A 21801-nucleotide genomic window follows, 5' to 3' on the forward strand; every position below is an offset into this window, starting at 1 on the left:
GATAAAGGAAAAGATAGGAAAGAGCTGACCAGAATGAGGAAAAGCACAATGCAGCAGAACTGAGGGCCCAGCTGAGACTGGCTATAGTTCACAGCAGGCAGTATAGGAAGGAACAACTAAGACAGGGGGCTGTCTTGATGAAAGGTTGGGAGGCTGAATGCCAGAGGTGCTAACAAGAGACTGTTGACATAAAACATGGTGCCATGGACAGGGAAGGAAGCAAAGCTTTGAACTCAGAAGAAAAGGAAGCCAAAGAAGGAGGAGGAAGAAGAAGAGGAAGAGGAAGAACAAGGCGGGGGAGGAGAATGAGGAGGAGAGAAAGAAGAAGGAGGTGGAGGAGAAGGAAGAAAAGAAAAGGAAGTGGGCAAGAGATCAAGGTCTCAATTGGGTCAAACAAGGGTAAATGAGTGAGATAGAGAGAGAGAGAGAGAGAAAGCAGGAGAGGATAGATGGTTTAGGGCCCAGGGGATAGGGTAGTTCTAGGTAATGTAAAGGCTTGGGGCAAGTCCTGGTTGGCTCAAAAGAAGCAGGCAACAAGAACATAGAAATAAGTTTGGAATGGTTGTTCTGATGAGTACTGGAAAAACCCATGATGGTGGCAGGGGGTAGGGTTCAATGAAAGAACATAAGCCAAGTGCAAAGCCCTCAAGTTAGAAAATCAGTAAGCATGCTATACTGACACACATGAAGAAATCCCCTAAGAAGAAAAATTTTTAGGACAGGGTTTCTGTAGAACCCTGCACCAAACTAGAGAAAGAAAGGGAGGACGAGGGTGGGAAATGTGGTCTCAAATGTGGCTTATCAGAAAGACCTGAAGAAGGAGTTTCTGGGAAAAGCCGAGAGAGGGAATGAGGGCTGACCACAAAAGTTAAAAGCAAAACCAGCCATGTCCCCATCACACCCAATGCCATGGGCCTGTGGGTCCCAAATCCACAGTCCAGCAGCGCTCCTGCCCGAGTCAGCATACACGGCCTGCGACCTGCTTAATGCCAAGTCAACACACCTTCACCTCAGACTGACAAGGGCTCACGCTGACACACTTCCCCTCAAATTCCAGCCCCGTGCTCAAGTTCGTGCCCCAAAGCAGGCACAATTATAACGGCAGAACGAAGCAACCCAAACAGCGACACTAATTTTGTGGTGAAAGCAGTGTGCTAGGCTGAGAACATCTTCAACAAGCACATCAATGAATAATACATGCAGTATGATTCTGGTTCCTAAAAGAAGCAAACCTGAGAGAAATAAAACAAGAAGACGCCAGAGAGGGAGAAAACCGTAAGAGACTCTTAATCATAGGAAACAAACTGAGGGCTGCTGGGGGGGCGGTGGTGGGGGTGATGAGATAACTGTGTGACGGGCATGAAGGAGGGCACGCGATGGAATGAGCACTGGGTCTTACAGGCAACTGATGAACCACTGACCTCTACCGCTCTGAAATTAATAATACACTATCTGTTAATTAATTGAATTTAAATTAAAAAAGGAACCCTCCCCTCCTCAAAAAAAAAAAAAAAAAAACACATAAGAAGAAGGAGGAGGGCTGACCTCCCAACAAGAAGGGTTCATGCCGGTATCATAAACAACCTGCCCGACCTAGAAGTTTCTCGATTTAGCTTCCCTAGGACTTCGCTGTGCTTCACTTTTCCTCAAAGAGGCAGAGGAAGTAACCGCATTGGGGGCTACTACTCTTATAAAATCAGGTCATAATTTTTGCAGCTATTAAATACATTTGCATTATCAAAAGATACTTCATTTTCCACTTGTGCTATTCTGTTTTGGAGTTATCTAGCTATTGAATTTCATGGGTTTAAATGTCCCCATATGTACTGGGGGGTGGGGGGAGGTCAGTGTCATCCACTTTAAGCCATGTCCCGTTCTTGTATCCAAGTCTTTCTCATCCTCATTTTACATCTTAACAGTTACTCTGGTTCTTTTTCTCCTTCTCCCTCTTTCATCTTATGACTTGTCAAAAACTAGAAACTTAAAATTTCTCCTCTCTCCTATAGTGCCAATAATGCCCACATGCACACGTGCACACACTCACACATGCATTCCCCTCTCCATGGCACAGAGAGACATTTTCCAGGCACTGTTTTTACAACGATCTCAAAATTATTAAACCTAATATGGAACAGTGGCCTAATTTATTATTTTATCGTAAATATTTCTATTTTCTCAAGGGTATTAATATCATCTGTTTAGCTGTTTTAGATATGGCCATTCATTCCTAGTAATTGGTATCGAATTCCTTAAAACTGTATTATTTGTTTCTTTCAAGAACTTATACTCCCCCCTGTGGCAATTTGATGGAAAAAAGAAAAAAAAAGAAAGAAGGAAATGGAAAATGGGATACTAAGGACAGAATCACAATTCATAAATCATTCACAAGTGACGTAACAATGGTATGTGTCTTGCTAGAGAAAAGCTGTCAACAGAAAGTCACAGCATTCTTTTCATCCTGTGTAATCTGCATAATATATGACCCCAAAACCTACTGGGCTAAGGGCTAATTTTTGCCAAATGCTAAGGCAGAAATTCAGTATCTGAAAATATTTAGATATGAGCTAAAAGGAAAGTTTTATTTTACTTTAGCAAACATTTTTTGAGTGCTTACTCTTTGACAAGCACTGTGCTGGGTACTTTACAAGATTTTTGGTATTTAATATTTTTTTTTAAAGATTTTATTTATTTATTTGACAGAGAAATCACAAGTAGGCAGAGAGGCAGGCAGAGAGAGAGAGAGAGAGAGAGATGGAAGCAGGCTCCCTGCTGAGCAGAGAGCCCGATGCAGGACTCGATCCCAGGACCCTGAGATCATGACCTGAGCCAAAGGCAGCGGCTTAACCCACTGAGCCACCCAGGCGCCCCAAGATTTTTGGTATTTAATCCTTACACATTATCACATCAATCTTATGTGATGGGTATTGCTAGTATCTCCAAGTTGAAAGGAGCCAGCTAAGGCTTAAGTAATATTCCTGATGGATGTCACACACTTAATAAAAACAGTGAAATAATAAAACAAAGAGGAAGGAAGGAAAAGAGGGAGGCAGGAAGGGAGGGAGGGAAGGAAGGAAGAAGGAGAAGAAAGAAGAGTAAAAAGGCAAGGCAAGGCAGAAAGATAGAAAGATATAAAGAAAGAAAAGACGGAAGGAAAGAAAGAGGGAAGAAACTCTCTCCTGAAATAGTCAAAAAGAGATACAAAGTACAGCAAATTCTATATTTAGGCCAATTCTATGTTACCGCTATTAATAAAACATTAAAAATCAAGGTAACAAAAAGTTGGTCTAGCTAAATCCAAAACAGTGGCTAGTTTTATTAAATGCTTTAAACTACAGAATTAACTTACTTAAAGTAATAAAATGTCATTCTAGAATATCAAACTCAAACTGTTGAGAATCTTGTTTAATGAAATATGAATCAAGCTTATTTTGTCAGATTTCATTCTTGAGATCTTGAAAATGTAAACATCTATTTTTTTTTAAATGAACTATCATCAATGTCCTTTTTCACCTTTGCTTTTCCAGGCCCAGCCTGATTGAACATTGGGCTGTGTGCTAACACAGTATTTCCCTACCACCACCACTGCCAGGAAAGATGAGAAGTCCCAAGTGAAGTGACCCTCCGAGTGCTTCTCTAAAAGGAGGTCAGGTGAGACACCGGCCAATGCATTTGGGACACAGGTGCTGCTTTAGGTCACCTGCCCTCACAATAGTCTAACAGTCCAGTTATTGTAGACAAAGCAGTTTCCAGATTGCCCTTCATACTCAACACAAAGTCATTTTATTTTCCCTTCTTAAAAAACTGGATGGGATGCAGGAGAAATATAGGAGTTTGGAGTTCCTGAGCCCTCTTTAGATTTAAGCCAGGCATCTGCTGAATGAGGTGAGAACATCAGAGAGGCAGAAGAGGCAACACCACACTGTGCAACCTGCCCCCCTCCCCAATACACACACACCTTGGCAGCTCCTTCAGAAGCTAGCTGGGGAAAAAATCTGCTTGACTGGTGAGGGAGAGGCCTGCCTGGAAAGTAGTCAAAGCCAACAGGGGATACTGTGGCTGTGGCAGTGCTCAGCCCTACTGCAAAATAAAATTGGTTCAAAGTCTAGCTGAAGCTGGACCGGAAGTTTGCTTGCTCACCTACAGAGCCGAAAACACCCGAGTGTCGAAAATCAACCATATATGGAAGTGGCAGGGCAAAGCCCATGAGCAAGAAGAATAAACAGAGAATGGTCAGAAATGATGAAAATCACCACAAAAGACTCACTTGGACAAAATCAACTTTCATCATCTCTATGTGAGAAATAGCTTAGTGGTGCAATATTTCCAGACATTAGCAAGTCTATGGTTATATGAAACTTTTTCCTATAGTTGTTAATTTTCACATACATGCATGGGTCAATAAGAAAAGTCCCTCATTATAAACCTGCCATTCCTGGATAATACTCTTAACCACGGCTCTGGGTAGTTATGGCACAGATCTCAGTCCATTCACAACATGAAATTATCATAATTCAAGTCACATTATTTCACTGTGAAAGGAGAGAAGGGAAATGTGAACTACAAACTGTATTCAGGCTCAGAAAAGTGCATTTTCACTGAAGAGGAAGTTCACAGAATAAGTGTTATGTTACCAGCATGCCGGACCATGTCTATCAAGGGATACTCGGGAAAAATCGATGTTAAGGATGGATGTTGCTTCAGTGCCAACGGCCTGAGGCTCTATCACGATATTTCATCATAAGGGTCGCTCCTCAGTGAATGATGCCCTCTTTAAAGAAGACTGTCACAATGCCTGTGGTTGGTCTGAGACTTAGTCTAAATAAGATTGCACTGAGTTAGAGACTGAACGTTTTCAGTGTGGGCTGACGCTGATGTCACCCTGGTACACCCATCATCTTGGTTCATTTTTCCCTTTCCAGTTACATCAGTTCATCAGCAGATCGCAAGCAACACATCTGTCTATGCAGCAAAAATCACAGAAGTCTTAACTGCCAAAACACACACACACACACACCCCTTCGTCTGAGCCAAAGTTCTCTCCTCAGGCAGATCATAATCATTTATGCTTCTTCTTCATCCTTATCTCAGACCACAGCATAATACTGACTCTGCCAATTAGCCCACAGTGTTTTATCTTATATGCTTTCTAGGGTGTGTGCCTTAAAAGTTTAAGAGAATTGGAGATAACTACCTTTAGAACATACAGCCTTCAGAGATCCCTGTATCTAAATGTGACGAAAAGAAGCAGGAGAGTTTAGAAGAAGATTCAAGGGTGTTCCTGTCCCAAGAACTGAATTCAAATTTACATATGCCTGCTCTACCTCTGACCAAGCTTGTGTTATGTCCCGTAGCCTTCTTGGACCTCGATTTTCTCACCTGTAAAATGGGGAGACTAATACCTCACAGAGTTGTTAAGAAGCTCAAGTGACACAGTGTATGTGAGAAGGTTTTTTAAATTTAAAATCTCTACATAAACGGAAGGTGACACAGCCATACAGGGTATCCATTTCAGGCATGCACACAAAGACCCAAGTAGCATTCTTGTTAAATTGATCTGACAAAATTGGCATTGTACATTCCACTGTCAAGTTAAACAGTGCATTATTTCACTTTTACTTCAAATCTGATGAAGAGCTTAGAGTGGGCTTTTCTTCTTCACATGTGGTGTAAGCTCTGACTTAGAAGATAAGATACCTTCTCAGAAAGCTTTATCCGTGTGTTCAGATTTTCATAAATGATTCTCAAAGGCATAGTTACTTAAAAATCCCCACATAGGAAAACATCTTAGAAACTCTTTGGACAATTTGAACAACAGTATTCAGCATCCTAGAATGTACTGGCTACCAGTTTCTATTTAATTTGAAAACTTCCTTGTCAGTATCGTGGTGCCATGGTTCACATTTCAAAATGAAATGGAAAAAAAAAATGTCCATTCAAATATATGGAGGGTGCAAAAATGTCTGTGGCATTATGTAAAGCAAAACAATTGGTTACTGAGAAACAAAGAAAACATCATGGACAAAGACACTGACAAATTGGTTCTTTCTTTAATACTTACACACTGTAGTCTTACCTAAGGACTAGCGGTAGCTCACATGCTTTTCACTGAAGAAAGGACTACTTGGACCTCCCTTTCCTCATGAAAAAGAAAATGATAAAATGGAAAGACAGCGGATGCCATCATGTGACTAAAATAAGCTGAGTGTATAATTTCTTCTTATGTATCCTGAAAACTATGATTAAAAGAGAAACTTACCGTGATATTTCTCCCATATAGATGACATGTGAGGGTATACGATAAATAAATAAAATAAATAAAAAAGTTTCCTTTGTGAAGTAACTCTGTCAATTCTGAGCATCTAATCTAAAAAATAAAGAAGTAGTATTTGCTTTTGTGTGAACTCTTATAAGAGATCTAATCTTCTAAAATTCTTGCAAGATTGAATGGTGTTATAAAGTCAGACTGATAGGCTTTTAAAATCAAGGCTCAATTGGGCTTAGTCTTAAAGGCAAGGAAGAACCATTGAAAAATTGAAGAAAATGGTAAATTTAAAATCTTAATACATTATGTAAAAGTACTTTCATAAATGTGGTGCCTGGGGCTGAAAACTCGCCTTGAGCACACAGGAGATTTGAGCTCTGAGAGGACTGGTACCTTTCCTGAGCTTTAGTGGCTGTCAGACGACAGGTATGGAGCACGTGTCTCCAGCCTTCTAGCCAGTTCTCTGGCCCTACCTAATGGTTTTTTTAAAAAACGTTCTCCACCAGGGGGAGGCCTGGCTGTCTCAGCTGGAAGAGCTTGGGAATCATGATTGTGAGTTCCAGCACCATTTGGGTGGTAGAGATTATTTAAATAAATAATGAAAAAAAAAAAAAATCCAGGAAGCCCTGAAGTTGCAAGAAGGTGCTTAGGCTTGTTGGTAGGGGATGGGAACACATTTCAAAAGGTGAGCTGATGGGGCCTGTCTTAGTTTGCCCCACCTTCCCCATACCCCAGCAGAATCTCTAGGGACATATTCATATCACATGTCTATTTTACACTTATCCTCTCAAAAATCTATCCCTTCCCATTCTCTCATTCTTTGGAATAAGTTATCTAGTCTCAATGCTCTGTTCCTCCTAAACCTATTGATTTGGTTTCCCCAAACCACACATTTGAAAGCACAGATACCTCCCTTCTTTTTCATTCCCTCTTATCACCTCAATTATCACCAAAGAGGCTCTTCCCATTTAGGCTGATAAAACCAAGGGCTGTAAAGACTCAGGGTTGCTAAACTAGTAAATTCGAGTTGCTAATATGTCAGGAAAAGTATTAGATACCCAGCTCTCCCTGTAGTAGCATCCACGTATCATCTCAGATTAAGGTGAGCAGACTAGAGGCAGCACAGGGTTTTAATTAAACTTTAAATTAAAATTTAATTAAATTTTTATTAAATTAAATTAAATAAAGTTAAGCGAGACAATTAGTAAACTGAAGAAAATGTCACTAAAAAAATTTCCTTTCCTTTCTCACTCTGACCTTCAGCTGCATCTACAAACAAGTAAATGAACAGGCAAACACAAACACAGACCACATGGAACAGCCTTGACTACCTCCTGGACAAACACCTTTGCATCAGAAAATATCCCAAGAAAGTCAGAGAACTAATTATAAGGAGGAAAGAGCAGGGAGGAAATGAATGTAATTTAGATAGTAAACATCTGCACTTCTTTCCCACCTCTGAACTCCCAGGGAGTATGCCCTCTCTTTAACCTTCATCTTAAGCAAATATAAGGCAATGTAAACCAAGCCAGGGTCTCTGAAGATTTTAGGATAATATTTATAACTATTTTCCCAAAAGCCATCTGGCATATCATTTTTCAGAGTGGAATTCATTTACCTGATTGAATCTGAGGCATGCTAGAAACATCCGAAGCCCACTCCCAACCCAACATAACGACAAATGGCTCCCTGTCCAGATGCCCTTATACGGCGAGACTTCCTATAAATCTGACAGCCCAGTGTATGCATTGCGTATGGGTCTTGGCACTGGGTCACATTCCTCCGGTATGTTTCCCTGGGAGCTCTGATTTCCGCTTTGAGGGTTGGCACAGACTCCTACTTGCTCTTATAAGAAAATGTCTATGACTGAAAGTTGAAAATGTGCAAGATTCCTTCTTTAAGTACACAAACACTCCAAAGTCTGGCCACTTTCCTGTCATCCTGCCAGGTTTTCTCTCTGTCTGATACCTGATCAAATAACCTTTTTTTAGGGGGGAAAAAACAACAAAAAAACATAAGAGAAGGAATGTAGTACATCTTACAAGACTTAACCAAACGACCTGTACAAGTGATGCCTGAGTAGACACACACATACCTTATATAGCTCTGTAAACAGGACTTAGTGGCCAGCTTCATGAATTCCTCCAAAAAAAAAAAAAAACTCTCTGAAAAGCATTTGCTAGATAAATACTTGCTTACAAGACAAAATTAGAGCATCTTAACCATTTTGCACACAAATTCAAAGACCTTTTTCTCCCAATTCTAACCTGCTGTCAGTCAGAAGGGTTAGGATAAATCAGAGTTGGACAAAGTTATAAGAAGCCACTATTCCCACTTTACCGCCCAGGTGCACACAAACATTTGCTGAGTCATTTATAATAGTGCAAGAATTCAGATCCCATGGCATGAGTTAAGGATGGAGTGTCAGCCTTTCCCTTTGAATTTCCTGGCACTTGAGGGTCCCCCTAACACAATACAAACATACTTTTGAGTTTGTGAATCTCTTGGTATCTTCTCATTTTCTCTCTGTCTCTCCTTGAATGTGTGTGTGTTTCTCTGTGTCTCTGTCTCTTTCTGTCACTTCCTTAATAATTATCTTTTATTTTAAACTCTTCAAAGGAATTTTGATCATAAAGTCTCACTCTAACCTTATAATGCCCAACATTATTTTTCCTATTCTGAGATTCCATGTTCTATATATTTCAGTATATTTTCTCTTAGCCAATACTAAAACCATCCATTTGGAGCTAACTATGGACTATTTGAGACTTCGAGGAACCATGTGAATTTTATAGTAAAACCATATTCTTTTTAGAATGTCTTATTGTTTTTAACAACACGGCAGAATGGTGGTATCCATGCTACATTTGTGGAGGAAAAGGAAATCAAGAAAAATGGTGGGGGGCGGGGGGCACACCAACTCCCTAAGAATTTTAATCCAATTAACCATCATTAAATCCTGGGAAATAAAACATTCTCATTATCCTCATTCTAATAATGTCAGCTTGGAAATAGGGCTCTTACTTCCTTAAGATTTATGAATGGTAGTTCTAAGAATATAAACCAGGTCACCTAACTGTAAGCCAGTCCAGCAATTTATCCCTTCCATGAATGAAAGTCTCCACTCTCCTGTACATGAGGCTATTGGTGGTGGCTCTCAGACTCTCCAGGACATTCAAATATTCCCAACCATTCTCCCATCTACCTCACCCCCGCAAGCCACGAGAGATCACCACCAAGCCCACATCCCACCTTAGGTGAGGCTCCGACTTCACATCCCTACCCTTCCCCAACTACCACACCTTCCCAACCATTAGTGGCAGACATAATTCGGGGTTTAGGTCTTGAAAGATTTCACTGTGGCTTCCCACATATTTTGGACTTTTAAAATCATCCACGAGGGAAGAAGAAGTTGGGGGCCAAGTCGCCTTTAATACACATGTGGCTATTAACATAACTTGGAATGTTCCATCTTTAAATAGGAAATTTTAGGCCTCTTCTCTTTGAGGAATGCTTGGAAGGAACACTAAATAACAATGCTGAAAATTCTTCCTGAGCTGCAGAGCCGCCCCCCCACCCCCCTTTGCTGGCCACTCACACTTTACAGGCAACTACACTCTACAACATGGGCATTGCTTAAGGAGGTAATTGTGTACAGATGATGTGGTCGATGCTTAAGTTGGAGTGGTTCTTTTCTTCTTGGCTCTTTTTCAATAGAATGAACTGAAACAGTAAAAAAAAAAAAAAAGGGCGGCCACTTTAAACAGGCTGTTTTCAAATTAGAAATCTGAGTGTTGTTTCTCAATCCTAATCTTTGCATCAGGAACAGGTGTCTTTATCTTAAACCTATCCAGTGAAACATCAACAACTGAAATGAGTTTACTCACTGGTAACATCAGTGTCAAATGTGGCCCCACAATGGGGAAAAAAAAAGGCGGGGCCCTAGAATCACTCTCTTTACATAAATGGTAACAGGAATTAACAACAACAACAACAACAAAAGCAGTTAAACCATAGATTCTAAATGAAAGCATGGTTAATTAATTAAGTCCTTAGTGAAGCTAACTAGCAATACTAAGAAATGGAAATGTGCTTAGACTTTATCTGCTGTGTTTGACTTCTGTGCACAAGCAGAGAATGAAACCTGTTGTCACCTTGACCTGATCTCACTCCACTAGGCTGCAGTCTCCTTGGAGAGTAAAAAGTCACAATCGCTATTCATAGAAGTGTAGAAAGTTATTACTAAAATATCTTATTCACTGACACTCTTAGTTTATAACCAGCAATATTAGGGTCCACTGTTCTTGTTAATATTATCAGATTTTTTTACTGCAAGACAAACCAAGTCCAATCCACATTCGAAGATTATAGGTTTTAGTATTTAAAAAATCACCCATTTCTCAAAGACCCAAACTGAATTTAGAACACCCCAAGTAAATCCCAAGCTTCTTGCTGGCCCTCCTGTATGGTTCTCCTCTTTTCCCAACACCCAGAGCCTCTACTTACTCAACACGTCATCATTCGCTCTGACATAACAACTGACCCTCTTTTCTGGAAATACTGATCTGCCTTCATCTCTTTTTCTTCCCTCTACCCCCAACAATAAGACTGATACATTTATTAAGAGAAAACAAAGCAAGAGTGCTGGAAATCTCCCCTGGAAAACTGCGTCCATACTCTTGACCTCTGGCTTTGTTCTTTTTTTGTCCCGCAATAGGCATCCAGACCATTATCTCAAGTGAGAAAAGACCAAATTCCTACATCTCCAATATGGAATGTAGGCTTCGCAGGTAGGCTTCTTGGAGATCTCAGCTGGTCAAAAGCAACTAACTCCTTTTCTGCTCCCTGAAGAGTGTCAAAAGGCAGACAGCCTCTAAAATTAAAATATTATAAAAATAATACAAAGGAAACCCTTCGGAATTTTTTTAGGAATCCCTGCTGTCAGCCTCTTGGGCTACCTACCTCCTAAAAAGCATTTATGTCAGTGGGTAGAGATGGAACAGCTATTAGAAACAGAAGGGAGTGGAATGAAAAAATAATAGTAATTGCTTATGTATTTTTCAATGATATAAATCAGGAGTAGTGGGAAGAAACATGGGGAAAAATCCTATTTGGTGCTGGAAATACTGAGCCTTTTTTTTTTTTTTTTAAAGCCGGAGTGTGCCAGCTTTTTCAGACGGAGGAATGCTGAGTGTCAAGGGGTCAGGATCAATCCGGTGTGAGTTGATGAGGCAGGAAGGTGGGGAGGAATGCGAGGAATGTCCCTGTTTGTGTAGGACTCCATTCAGCTCATTGGCGAGCCGGGGCCGCCCGGAGCGTATAAAAGCCGCGGGCCGCCCGCCTCAGCCCCACACAACAACTCTTCCCGCTGAGAGGAGGCAGCCAGTGCAACTCCAACCCCGGCGACCGACCGCCTCCCCCACCTCCGACGGCAGCCGCCCCGGCCCGACAGTTCCCAGACCGCAGCCCGGAGCGCCCAGACACCGACCTCCGGCCCGAGCCCGCGACCCTGCGCCGCCACCGCCGCGCCCACCCCATCGCCGCCACCGCCGCGCCCTCCGCCCGGTCCGTCCCGCCCGCCGCGCCCACCATGTCCGCCGCCGGCCTGGGCCCCGTCCGCTGCGCCTTCGTGCTCCTGCTCGCCCTCTGCGGCCGGGTAAGCGGAGAGCCCCGCGGCGCCGTCGGCGGCCAGCGCCTGGGGGGAGGGCGTGCGGGCGGGGCGGGGCAGGGCCCGGGGCGCCGAGCGGCTAGCGTCCGCTGACCGCCCCCTCCTCCCCGCAGCACGCCGCCGGCCAGGACTGCGGCGGCCCTTGCCAGTGTGCGGCCGCGCCGGCGCCCAGCTGCCCAGCCGGCGTCAGCCTCGTACTGGACGGCTGCGGCTGCTGCCGCGTGTGCGCCAAGCAACTGGGCGAGCTGTGCACCGAGCGCGACCCTTGCGACCCGCACAAGGGCCTCTTCTGCGACTTCGGCTCTCCGGCCAACCGCAAGATCGGCGTGTGCACCGGTAAGAGCTGCGGTCCGCGCCCCTCGCCGCCTTCCCCCGCGGGGGTGCAGGGAGCTCCGGTGTCCCGGCCGCCCCCCAACCCTACCTGCGGAGCCCTGCTCCCCGCGCATCCCCGACAAGCCTACTACTACCGATGCCTGACACTTGCATTCCCCTCCCCCTTATTCCCTCTCCCTCCAGCTAAAGATGGTGCCCCCTGCGTCTTTGGAGGAACGGTCTATCGGAGTGGAGAGTCCTTCCAGAGCAGCTGCAAGTACCAGTGCACTTGCCTGGACGGGGCGGTGGGCTGCGTGCCCCTGTGTAGCATGGACGTCCGCCTGCCCAGCCCTGACTGCCCCTTCCCGCGGAGGGTCAAGCTGCCTGGGAAATGCTGCGAGGAGTGGGTGTGCGATGAGCCCAAGGACCACACGGTGGTTGGCCCAGCCCTTGCCGGTGAGTGGAACCTGCCTCTCAGTCACTGTTGTGATCCTACCCCCAGGGGCTGAGTCCTCCCTAACTTTGCCAAGGGAAGGGGGAAATGTCTTATCCTGGCGTCTTACCTTGTGTTTGGGTGCTCTGCTCTCACAGCTTACCGACTGGAAGACACGTTTGGCCCAGACCCAACTATGATCCGGGCCAACTGCCTGGTCCAGACCACAGAGTGGAGTGCCTGTTCCAAGACCTGCGGGATGGGCATCTCCACCCGCGTTACCAATGACAACGCCTTCTGCAGGCTGGAGAAGCAGAGCCGCCTCTGCATGGTCAGGCCTTGCGGAGCTGACCTGGAAGAAAACATTAAGGTACATTTTCTGTTCCTATTAATCAGTTTTCTTGGGATCCTAATGGACAGGACCAAAGTTGGGTCTCACCGCCCTGGTTATTATAGACCTTTTATCTCCAAAAATATCTAACCATGGAGCTGTTTTGCTGGAATGAGATGTTGTGTAATTGGAACCACCAGCTTTCCACTAGGAAATTCTCCACACTGTTAGTTAATTCAAGACATCCCAAGAGAGGCTATGACTATTTTTGGAAAACTGGCAAATGAGACGCAAACGTCCTCTCTTCAAAATATAAACATAAGTCAGACAACTTAAGACTAAAACACACAGAGCTTAAGAAAGTCACGCCCCTTACAGAGTCATTGATTTTTTTTTTTCCTTCTTCTGCTTTGTTTTCCTTAGAAGGGCAAAAAGTGCATCCGTACCCCCAAAATCTCCAAGCCTGTCAAGTTTGAGCTTTCTGGCTGTACCAGCGTGAAGACGTACCGGGCTAAGTTCTGTGGCGTTTGCACCGATGGCCGGTGCTGCACCCCCCACAGAACAACCACTCTTCCTGTGGAGTTCAAGTGCCCTGATGGGGAGGTCATGAAGAAGAACATGATGTTCATCAAGACCTGTGCCTGCCATTACAACTGTCCCGGAGACAATGACATCTTTGAGTCCCTGTACTACAGGAAGATGTATGGAGACATGGCATAAAGCCAGAGAGTGTGAGAGACATTGACTCATTAGGGTATAACTTGAACTGATTTGCATCTCATTTTTGTGTAAACACGATTTCAGTAGTGCAAGTTATTTAAATCTGTCTTTCTAACTGGGGGAAAGAAAAAGTCCCACCAATTTCAAAATATTGTGTCATGTGACCTTCAAATAGTCTATCAACCCAGACACTGGTTTGAAGAAAGTTAAGACTTGACAGTGGGACTACATTAGCACATAGCACTAGAATGTATAGGGAGGTGTGGCTTTGGGAGCAGTGGGAGAGCACCTTTAGAAACTATTATCATCTTCAAGTAGTAGGTACCTGCTCTATGTGGAGTGTATTGAGAAGGGAAGTTTTAGCATGCTCTCTGACCTCCAGCGACAGCTAGGATGTGCATTCTCTAGCCTTCATGAGGCTGGGTCAAGTTCTTTAAGTCAGAACACAGATTCAGCTCTGACATTCTGATTTGAATGATACTGTTCAGGAATCAGAATCCTGTCTATTAGACTGGACAGCTTGTGGCAGTGAATTTGTCTGTAACAAGCCAGAATTTTTTTTTAATTGATACTGTAAATAATGTGTGTATATATATATATTTGTACAGTTATCTAAGTTAATTTAAAGTTGTTTGTGCCTTTTTGTTTATGTTTTTAATGCTTTGATATTTCAAGTGTTAGCCTCAATTCTGAACACCATAGGTAGGACGTAAAGCTTGTCTGATAATTCAAAGCATGAAATGGATATTCAAATGGAAATTCTGCTCAGAAAGATAGTCCATCAAAACAGATGTTTACTGAATATGGGGCAGTGATGTCCTTGGAATTCTGATCTGTCAGTTGGAAATGTGGTAGCCTCACTATTAATGAACACGTAGCCTTTATGAAAACACAAGTGGCTCTGTATAGTTGATCAGTTTTTCCACCTGGAAGCATTTGTTTCTACTTTGACTATGACTGTTTTTTGGACAGTTTACTCATTGAGAATGTGACCAAAAGTTACATGTTTGCACCTTTCTAGTTGAAAATAAAGTATATATTTTTTCTATAAAAAGTGTAGTTATTCACTTACTCTTCTAAACGTTTCTGAGTTTTCTTTGAGTATATATGGGAAGCTTTTATTTGTCTTAGAACAATTCAGCTATAATTTTTTAAATCTCTTATATATACTGATAAATTGGTTAATCAGTTTAGTAGAATTTTACATAAACCTATTTCACACTGAATCAAGTGTCACAAACTTGCAGGCATACGCCCTGTGTGTGTGTATGTGTGTGTGTGTGTGTAGATAGATAGTAGATAGATATACTGAGCACACAGGCATTTTGTTACCTTCACAGTACTCTATAGACATTTAAATTAAATTCTCTCTAGGTAATTTTAGTCTCCAACAACCCCTATTGGTTACACTTGGTCCTGTTTACATTTAATACCTCTGGCCATTGAAGGGATTTAATTTACAACATTTCACATCACCAACTAGTCTATGTACCTTATACATAGGAAAGGTTGTAACTGGTTTTTGAGTTTGTATGCACTACTATAGATCTATTTCTGAATTTCAATAATCTTACTATTAAATCTGCAAAGGATAAAATCTGCATTTAAATGGAACCATTTGATAAATTGCATTTTTGTATAATTCTGTTTTCAGTGGCCATGAAAACCAATCAGAAATAGATGATGGCCCAAATAGAAAAGGAGCATAATTTCTATTAACATTTATGGAAATTTGTCTTCAATTAAAAGCAACTCCTTCATTGCCCCAAGCTTTGGATTATCAGATTTCAAGATCAATAGCTTAGCAAGTGGCTGGTAAGTGACAAAATGAAGTTGTTCAAGAAGCCTGGAAATGATAACTGGACCTCTCCCTGCTTCTACCAAAATGTCAGCTGAAGTAAATGGCAAACAAAAATATTCCAAAGACCATTGAAAGCACCGTTTTCTCCACATAGATCAAGCTGTGAAATAGCGGCGGGGGAAGGAGGAGGTTGCAGACAAACTAACCCATCACAGGGTAATTTACAATGTTGTAGTGCCAGCGTCATTCCAGGAGACAAAAATACATCTGAAAATAAAGACTAGTTCTACAAACAGTGCCCCTGCCACAAACCAAAGGGAAACCCTCCCATGTTCAAAATGTGCAAAGTATTTCTGGTCAAAACTGGACTTTAAGGATACACCCACATATGTATATAGCAACACTGTTGGCAGGTGTACCCCATTTCCCCCAAATAAACCCACATGTATACACACACACACACACACACACACACTACACTGGCTAGTCTGCATGTTCTTTCTGTTAATGTACTCGTAGATGCAAAGAAGAAGGGCAAGGTAAATGAGCCTGAGTGTTTTATATGTTTTTAAAGATTTTATTTATTTATTTATTTATTTATTTATTTATCTGAGAGAGAACACAAGCAGGGGAAGGGCAGAGGCAGAGGGAGAAGCAGACTCCCACTGAGCAGGGAGCCCAACATGGGGCTCAATACCAAGACACTGAGATAATGACCCAAGCAGATGCTCAACTGAGTGAACCACCCAGCCACCCCAAGCCTGAGTGTTTTAAAAAGAGTTTGAGAATTCTGGGAAGATAGAAGTAGTAACAGAAGCATAGATTTTAAATTTTTCAATTTCCCACATAAAAACAGAATAACTATATTGCAATATCAAAATCCCATGGGCAATATTTACAACAAAATTAGGTGGCAAGGCATCCCTTTATTTTTTTTTTAAGATATTTTATTTATTTATTTGACAGATAGATCACAAGTAGGCAGAGAGGCAGGCAGAGAGAGGAAGGGAAGCAGGCTCCCTGCTGAGCAGAGAACCCGATGCGGGGCTCGATCCCAGGACCCTGGGACCATGACCTGAGCTGAAAGCAGAGACTTTAACCCACTGAGCCACCAGGTGCCCCAAGGCATCCCTTTAATCCCAAAATGTTAGCGGGAGAAAATCATTAACCGCCAGCAGATGTACACTGTGTCAGCATACATATGGGAACAAAGAAATGCAACGGGATATCTGATACTTCTGAGAAGAGAGCTCCAAAATAGCCAACAGTGAAGTGTGGGAGTCCAATTTGAGGGTAGGGGTTCTGCCCACTCAAATAAATCTTACAAACCAGAGCTCCCACAGGAGGACTCTGTGTTTGTGGGAATAGAATCAAAATTGAGATTTGTTGTCAGAGACAACAAAGACATTAAAAGAGAAGGTCTAGGTAAAAATGAGGGGAGAAACAAATGCGCAAAATCTGAAGAAGAAAACTGCCATATTTATAAAATCACATGAAAACAAAAAAAGAGGGATCTCTATGAAGTTCAGAAAACTGTCTAATCCTTACTGAATAAAATTCAAGAAAATTAATTTCACATAAAAAATAGGAAAACAAAATTATCAAAACCGAATCCCATACATTATTACATGAAAATAATAAAGGGCATAATAAATATTTAGTGAAAGCATGTCAGAAATACATTCCAGGAAAAAAAAAAACCAAAACTACATTATTTCAAAAGAACATTAAGGAAATGAAAGTAGACATAAATGATAAAAAGGAAACAACTAACAATATAAATCAGAGTTAGTCAAACTTCAAATAGATAAAACTCAGTAAAGAATTAGAAATTTTAAAAAATCAAATAAGAAGGAACAAAAGAATGAATAAATACAACAGACAATTCTTTAAGAGAATATATAGTTGAAAAGGAGGGAAATTTTTTTAAAATAAAATAAAGGAGGGGGCTGCCTGGATGGCTCAGTCATTAGACTTCTGCTTTTGTCTCAGGTCATGATACCAGGGTCCTGGGATTGAGCCCTGCATTGGGCTCCCTGCTCAGCAGGGAGGCTTCTTCTCTGTCTCTCTCTGCCTGCTGCTCCCCTTGCTTGTGTTGCCTCTCTCCCTATGTCCCTCTCTATTAAATGAATAAATAAACAAAATATTTTAAAAAAATGAATGTAAGTGTTCCAGGAAAGATTGGTAAGGGGCCCCTGGGTGGCTCAGTGGGTTAAGCCGCTGCCTTAGGCTCAGGTCATGATCTCAGGGTCCTGGGATCGAGTCCCACATCAGGCTCTCTGCTCAGCAGGGGGCCTGCTTCTCTTCCCCTCTATCTGCCTGCTTCTCTGCCTACTTGTGATCTCTGTCTGTCAAATAAATAAATAAAATCTTTAAAAAAAAATTGGTAAGTATTGTAGATAGGCAAAGAAGATCTAACATTTGGAGAGCAGGAGGTCCTGAAGAAGAAAATAAAATCATAAATCAAGAAAACTTTACAGAAATAAAAAGTGATTTGAAAACACATATTTAAAAGAGGATCCTGGGACGCCTGGGTGGCGCAGTTGGTTAAACGACTGCCTCCGGCTCAGGGCGTGATCCTGGAGTCCTGGGATCGAGTCCCACATCAGGCTCCCAGCTCCATGGGGAGTCTGCTTCTCCCTCTGACCTTCTCCTCGCTCATGCTCTCTCTCACTGTCTCTCTCTCTCAAATAAATAAAATAAAATCTTAAAAAAAAAAAAAAAGAAACATCTTTAAAAAAAAAAAATAAAAATAAAAGAGGATCCCATGCACCTAGTAAAATTCACCAACACCAAGATATATTCTAGTAAAATTTCTGAAATATAAAGAAAAAGGAAAAATCATCAGAACATCTAGGCAAAGAGAACAGAAATCTTTTAATTAAAAGAAAACTCATCATCAGGCTTTGTGACAGCAGATCTCTCTCCCTTCCTTCCTTCCCTCTTTCCTTCTTTTAGCAATGATTTATGCCAAAAAAGTGGATTAACATTTAGAATGCTCAAAGAAAGAAAATATGAATTAAAGAATTTTTATTCTCCAGAACTGACATTCAAACAGACAAATTGCCAAAAACTTGCAAGAATTGGGGCACCTGGGTGGCTCATTTGGTTGAACAGCCAATTCTTGATTTCAGCTTAGGTCATGATCTCAAGGTTGTGAAATCAAGTCCCACATCTGGGTAGGAACCTGCTTGGGAGTCTTCATCCTCCTCCCCTGCCCATGCTCTTAATAAATAAATAAATAAATAAATAAATAAATAAAATTAGAATAAAATATGTGAGAATTTATAGCATATTGTTCCTATGGGCCCTTTTTAAATATTTTATTTATTTATTTGACGAGAGAAATCACAAGTAGGCAGAGGCAGGCAGAGAGAGAGAGGAGGAAGCAGGCTCCCGGCTGAGCAGAGAGCCCAATGTGGGGCTCGATCCCAGGACCCTGGGATCATGACCTGAGCCGAAGGCAGAGGCTTTAACCCACTGAGCCACCCAGTGAAAAACCCTACTAGAGAAAAAATTCAGAAAACAAAATTGCCTAAGAGATATTAATGTAAAAACTGGTGTTTGAATATTAAATACAACTTATCTTGTGGACTAAGATTAAAAGAAGGTTAAAGAGGAGAACATATAGTGAAGAGTGGGTATATATATATCATGTTCTATCATGTAGAATGCAACCATATAGGGTGGGAGAGAATGGACATAGTGGATGCCTCCCCCCAAATACTTAACCACTTTTATTGGTGGTGGTGGTATTGTTATTCAGAGACTATTGGGTGTATAATATGGGATAAGCAAGCGAACCATTATGGATATTCTAATTCTATCCCTAATGTCAGTGAGTACTGGGATTCTTAGAGGAAGAGTCAAAATACAGATATAATATAAAAGTGGTTAAGTTCAGTTCCACATTTCTTAATTTGAACTAGAAATATCAGCATAAACTTGTGATATATCTTATCTCCTAACACACACATATACATTTTTTTCCTACATCTGCTCCCTGAAAGAGCTTAGATACAAGGACAACTTAAGAGGAATGAGCACCCCTAGTCCACTACCGTGCTCTTGAAATACTGTTTTCCACTAAAAGAAACTAAAGCTTCTTGGAGAATGGCCTCCAGGTCTAGCACAAGGAATGTGTACGATAAATACATTTATTCAGGGACTATCTTTTCATATTGGATTAAAATGAAGCTAACAAGAACTGTAAAGATCATATCAAAAAGGTACAAGAGGCAAATTTAAAAGACTAATATTAAAGATGGGGCAATTTTGGGTGACTGAGTGGCTCAATGGGTTTAGTCTCTGCCTTCAGCTCAGGTCATGACCCCAGGGTCCTGGGATTGAGCCCCACATCAGCAAGGAGCCTGCTTCCCCCCCTCTCTCTGCCTGCCTCTCTGCCTACTTGTGATCTCTCTCCTCTATCAAATAAATAAATAAATAAATTCTTAAAAAAAAAAAGCACCTGCCTTCAGCTCGGGTCATGATCCCAGGGTCCTGGGATCAAGTTCCGCATTGGGCTCCCTGTTCAGCAGGGAGTCTGCTTCTCCCTCTACCCCTCCCCACTGCTTGTGATCTCTCTCCTCTCTCTCTTTCTTAAGCCCTCTATCTCTCTCTTTCTCAAATAAATAAATAGAATCTTTTAAAAAAATAAAATAAAGATGGGGCAATTTGAGTAGCTATAAGGACAAGAATTGCCATACATTAAGGCCATCAACTCTCCTTAAATTCTAGTTCATTCTGATAGTTAAAGAAAAACACCTAATTGGTGACCTGAGAATGACAGAGAACCTATTCATTTTACACAATCTCTATGATATTTCAGTATCAGATTTTTGGTACTCCACTTTTTACAGCACCTCAGTCCAATCTGTACCAACAACTCCAGACATAACCCCAAGATGACTTTTAAAAGAAATAAATCTCTTAATTTATGGTAATCATCTCATGATGGTTAGTTTAAAGTAATTTTATATTCTTTTAAAATAATCTTCTGTATTTTTCCAAATTCTCAGACATGAACACACTTTATTTTATAATCAGAAAAAATACTTTTAAAATAAATCTTTCAAAAAAATATAAAATAAATCTTTCCTCTCCTTACTAAAAAATAGCAGAGAATATGACAAAACATGTTAGAAGTTTTCATGATTTGGGGTTTAATAAATTGTTCACAACATATAAATAAGTAAGTGGCTTCACTATTCAAACCACTATTCCTTAACTAGCTGTGTGCCTAGGAGCATGGGCAACATGCCTGTAGCCTCTAGAGTATCCACATATATTCGTACATATCGGTGTGTTTTTGTACCTCATTTTCCCATGCCATAAATGAAATCATGGAAGATTTTCCTTCATAAGTTTTTAATAACTATTCTTTAACTCATGAATCACACTGATTATATATAGACTGTTGCTAAGACTAAGCATAAACCGTGTAAAATATATTCTTAAAATACAAAATCAAATTCCAAATCCAAATATAGGATCTGAAGAAACAGACATGAAGATCCATCATCTATGTCAGATGTTTAAAGATACTGAAAAAAGAGGGAGAAATGTCGAGTTAGTAAGAAATATTATTAATTATAATTTATATCTCAAGAGCATAAAGCATATTAAGACTTGTGTTTGTGCAACAAATGCTAACAATTTTTGTCAGCGCGGTGAACGTATGTAATTCAGACCAGTATAGTAACTGGAAAACTGTATGTCAGTATCTATGAAAGTGAAATACAAAACTACCTGTGACATGGTAAACTTCCATTCTTAGATATCAATCCAAGAGAAATGAACAAAATACATAAACAAAATTCCCAAAGCAGTTCTATCCATCCCCAAGCCAAAAACAACCCAAATGTGTATAGGAATGTAATAGGAAAATGGATAGAATGCAGAATATTCATACAATGGAATAACACACATTAATTAAAAAAAAAACAACCATTGACATTATGCAGAATGAAAGAACCCAAATACAAAAGAATATACACTGTATGATTTCATTTTTATGACACTGAAGGGAAGGCACACTAATGAATGGTGATAGAATTCAGAATAATGTTTTTTTTTTTTAAGGTTTTATTTATTTATTTGACAGACAGAGATCACAAGCAGGCAGAGAGGCAGGCAGAGAGCCCGATGTGGGGCTCAATCCCAGGACCTTGGGATCATGACCTAAGCTGAAGGCAGAGGCTTTAACCCACTGAGCCACCCAGGTGTCCCCAGAATAATGGTGTTTGTTTTTTTTTTTTTCTCCCCACTCTGAATT

At 41.2% G+C, this 21801-nt stretch overlaps 1 protein-coding gene and 1 long non-coding RNA gene across 2 annotated transcripts in view; one reads left to right on the forward strand and one right to left on the reverse strand.

Moving 5' to 3' along the window:
- Positions 1–11903, reverse strand: part of LOC122906606 — a 137048-nt gene extending 125145 nt beyond the window's left edge. The window contains exon 1 of the long non-coding RNA XR_006384570.1: positions 11852–11903. This is a non-coding gene — a long non-coding RNA (uncharacterized LOC122906606). The remainder of the gene's footprint in view (positions 1–11851) is intronic.
- CCN2 (cellular communication network factor 2) lies at positions 11829–14780 on the forward strand. The gene is made up of 5 exons (XM_044248744.1): positions 11829–11918; positions 12044–12266; positions 12447–12698; positions 12834–13045; positions 13430–14780. Exons 1-5 carry the CDS (start codon positions 11853–11855, stop codon positions 13724–13726), a joined length of 1050 nt encoding a protein of 349 aa, XP_044104679.1. The 5' UTR covers positions 11829–11852; the 3' UTR covers positions 13727–14780.
- The last annotated feature ends 7021 nt before the right edge of the window (positions 14781–21801 follow it).

This window comes from Neovison vison, chromosome 1, assembly GCF_020171115.1.
Source record: "Neovison vison isolate M4711 chromosome 1, ASM_NN_V1, whole genome shotgun sequence".
Taxonomy (NCBI): domain Eukaryota; kingdom Metazoa; phylum Chordata; class Mammalia; order Carnivora; family Mustelidae; genus Neogale; species Neogale vison.

Excerpts from the sequence above, each read along its gene's own strand:
- CCN2 (XM_044248744.1), top strand. The coding sequence starts at position 11,853 with ATGTCCGCCGCCGGCCTGGGCCCCGTCCGCTGCGCCTTCGTGCTCCTG. Across the intron at positions 11,919-12,043 it reads TGCTCGCCCTCTGCGGCCGG|CACGCCGCCGGCCAGGACTG; the intron begins GTAAGCGGAGAG and ends TCCTCCCCGCAG. Across the intron at positions 13,046-13,429 it reads ACCTGGAAGAAAACATTAAG|AAGGGCAAAAAGTGCATCCG; the intron begins GTACATTTTCTG and ends TGTTTTCCTTAG.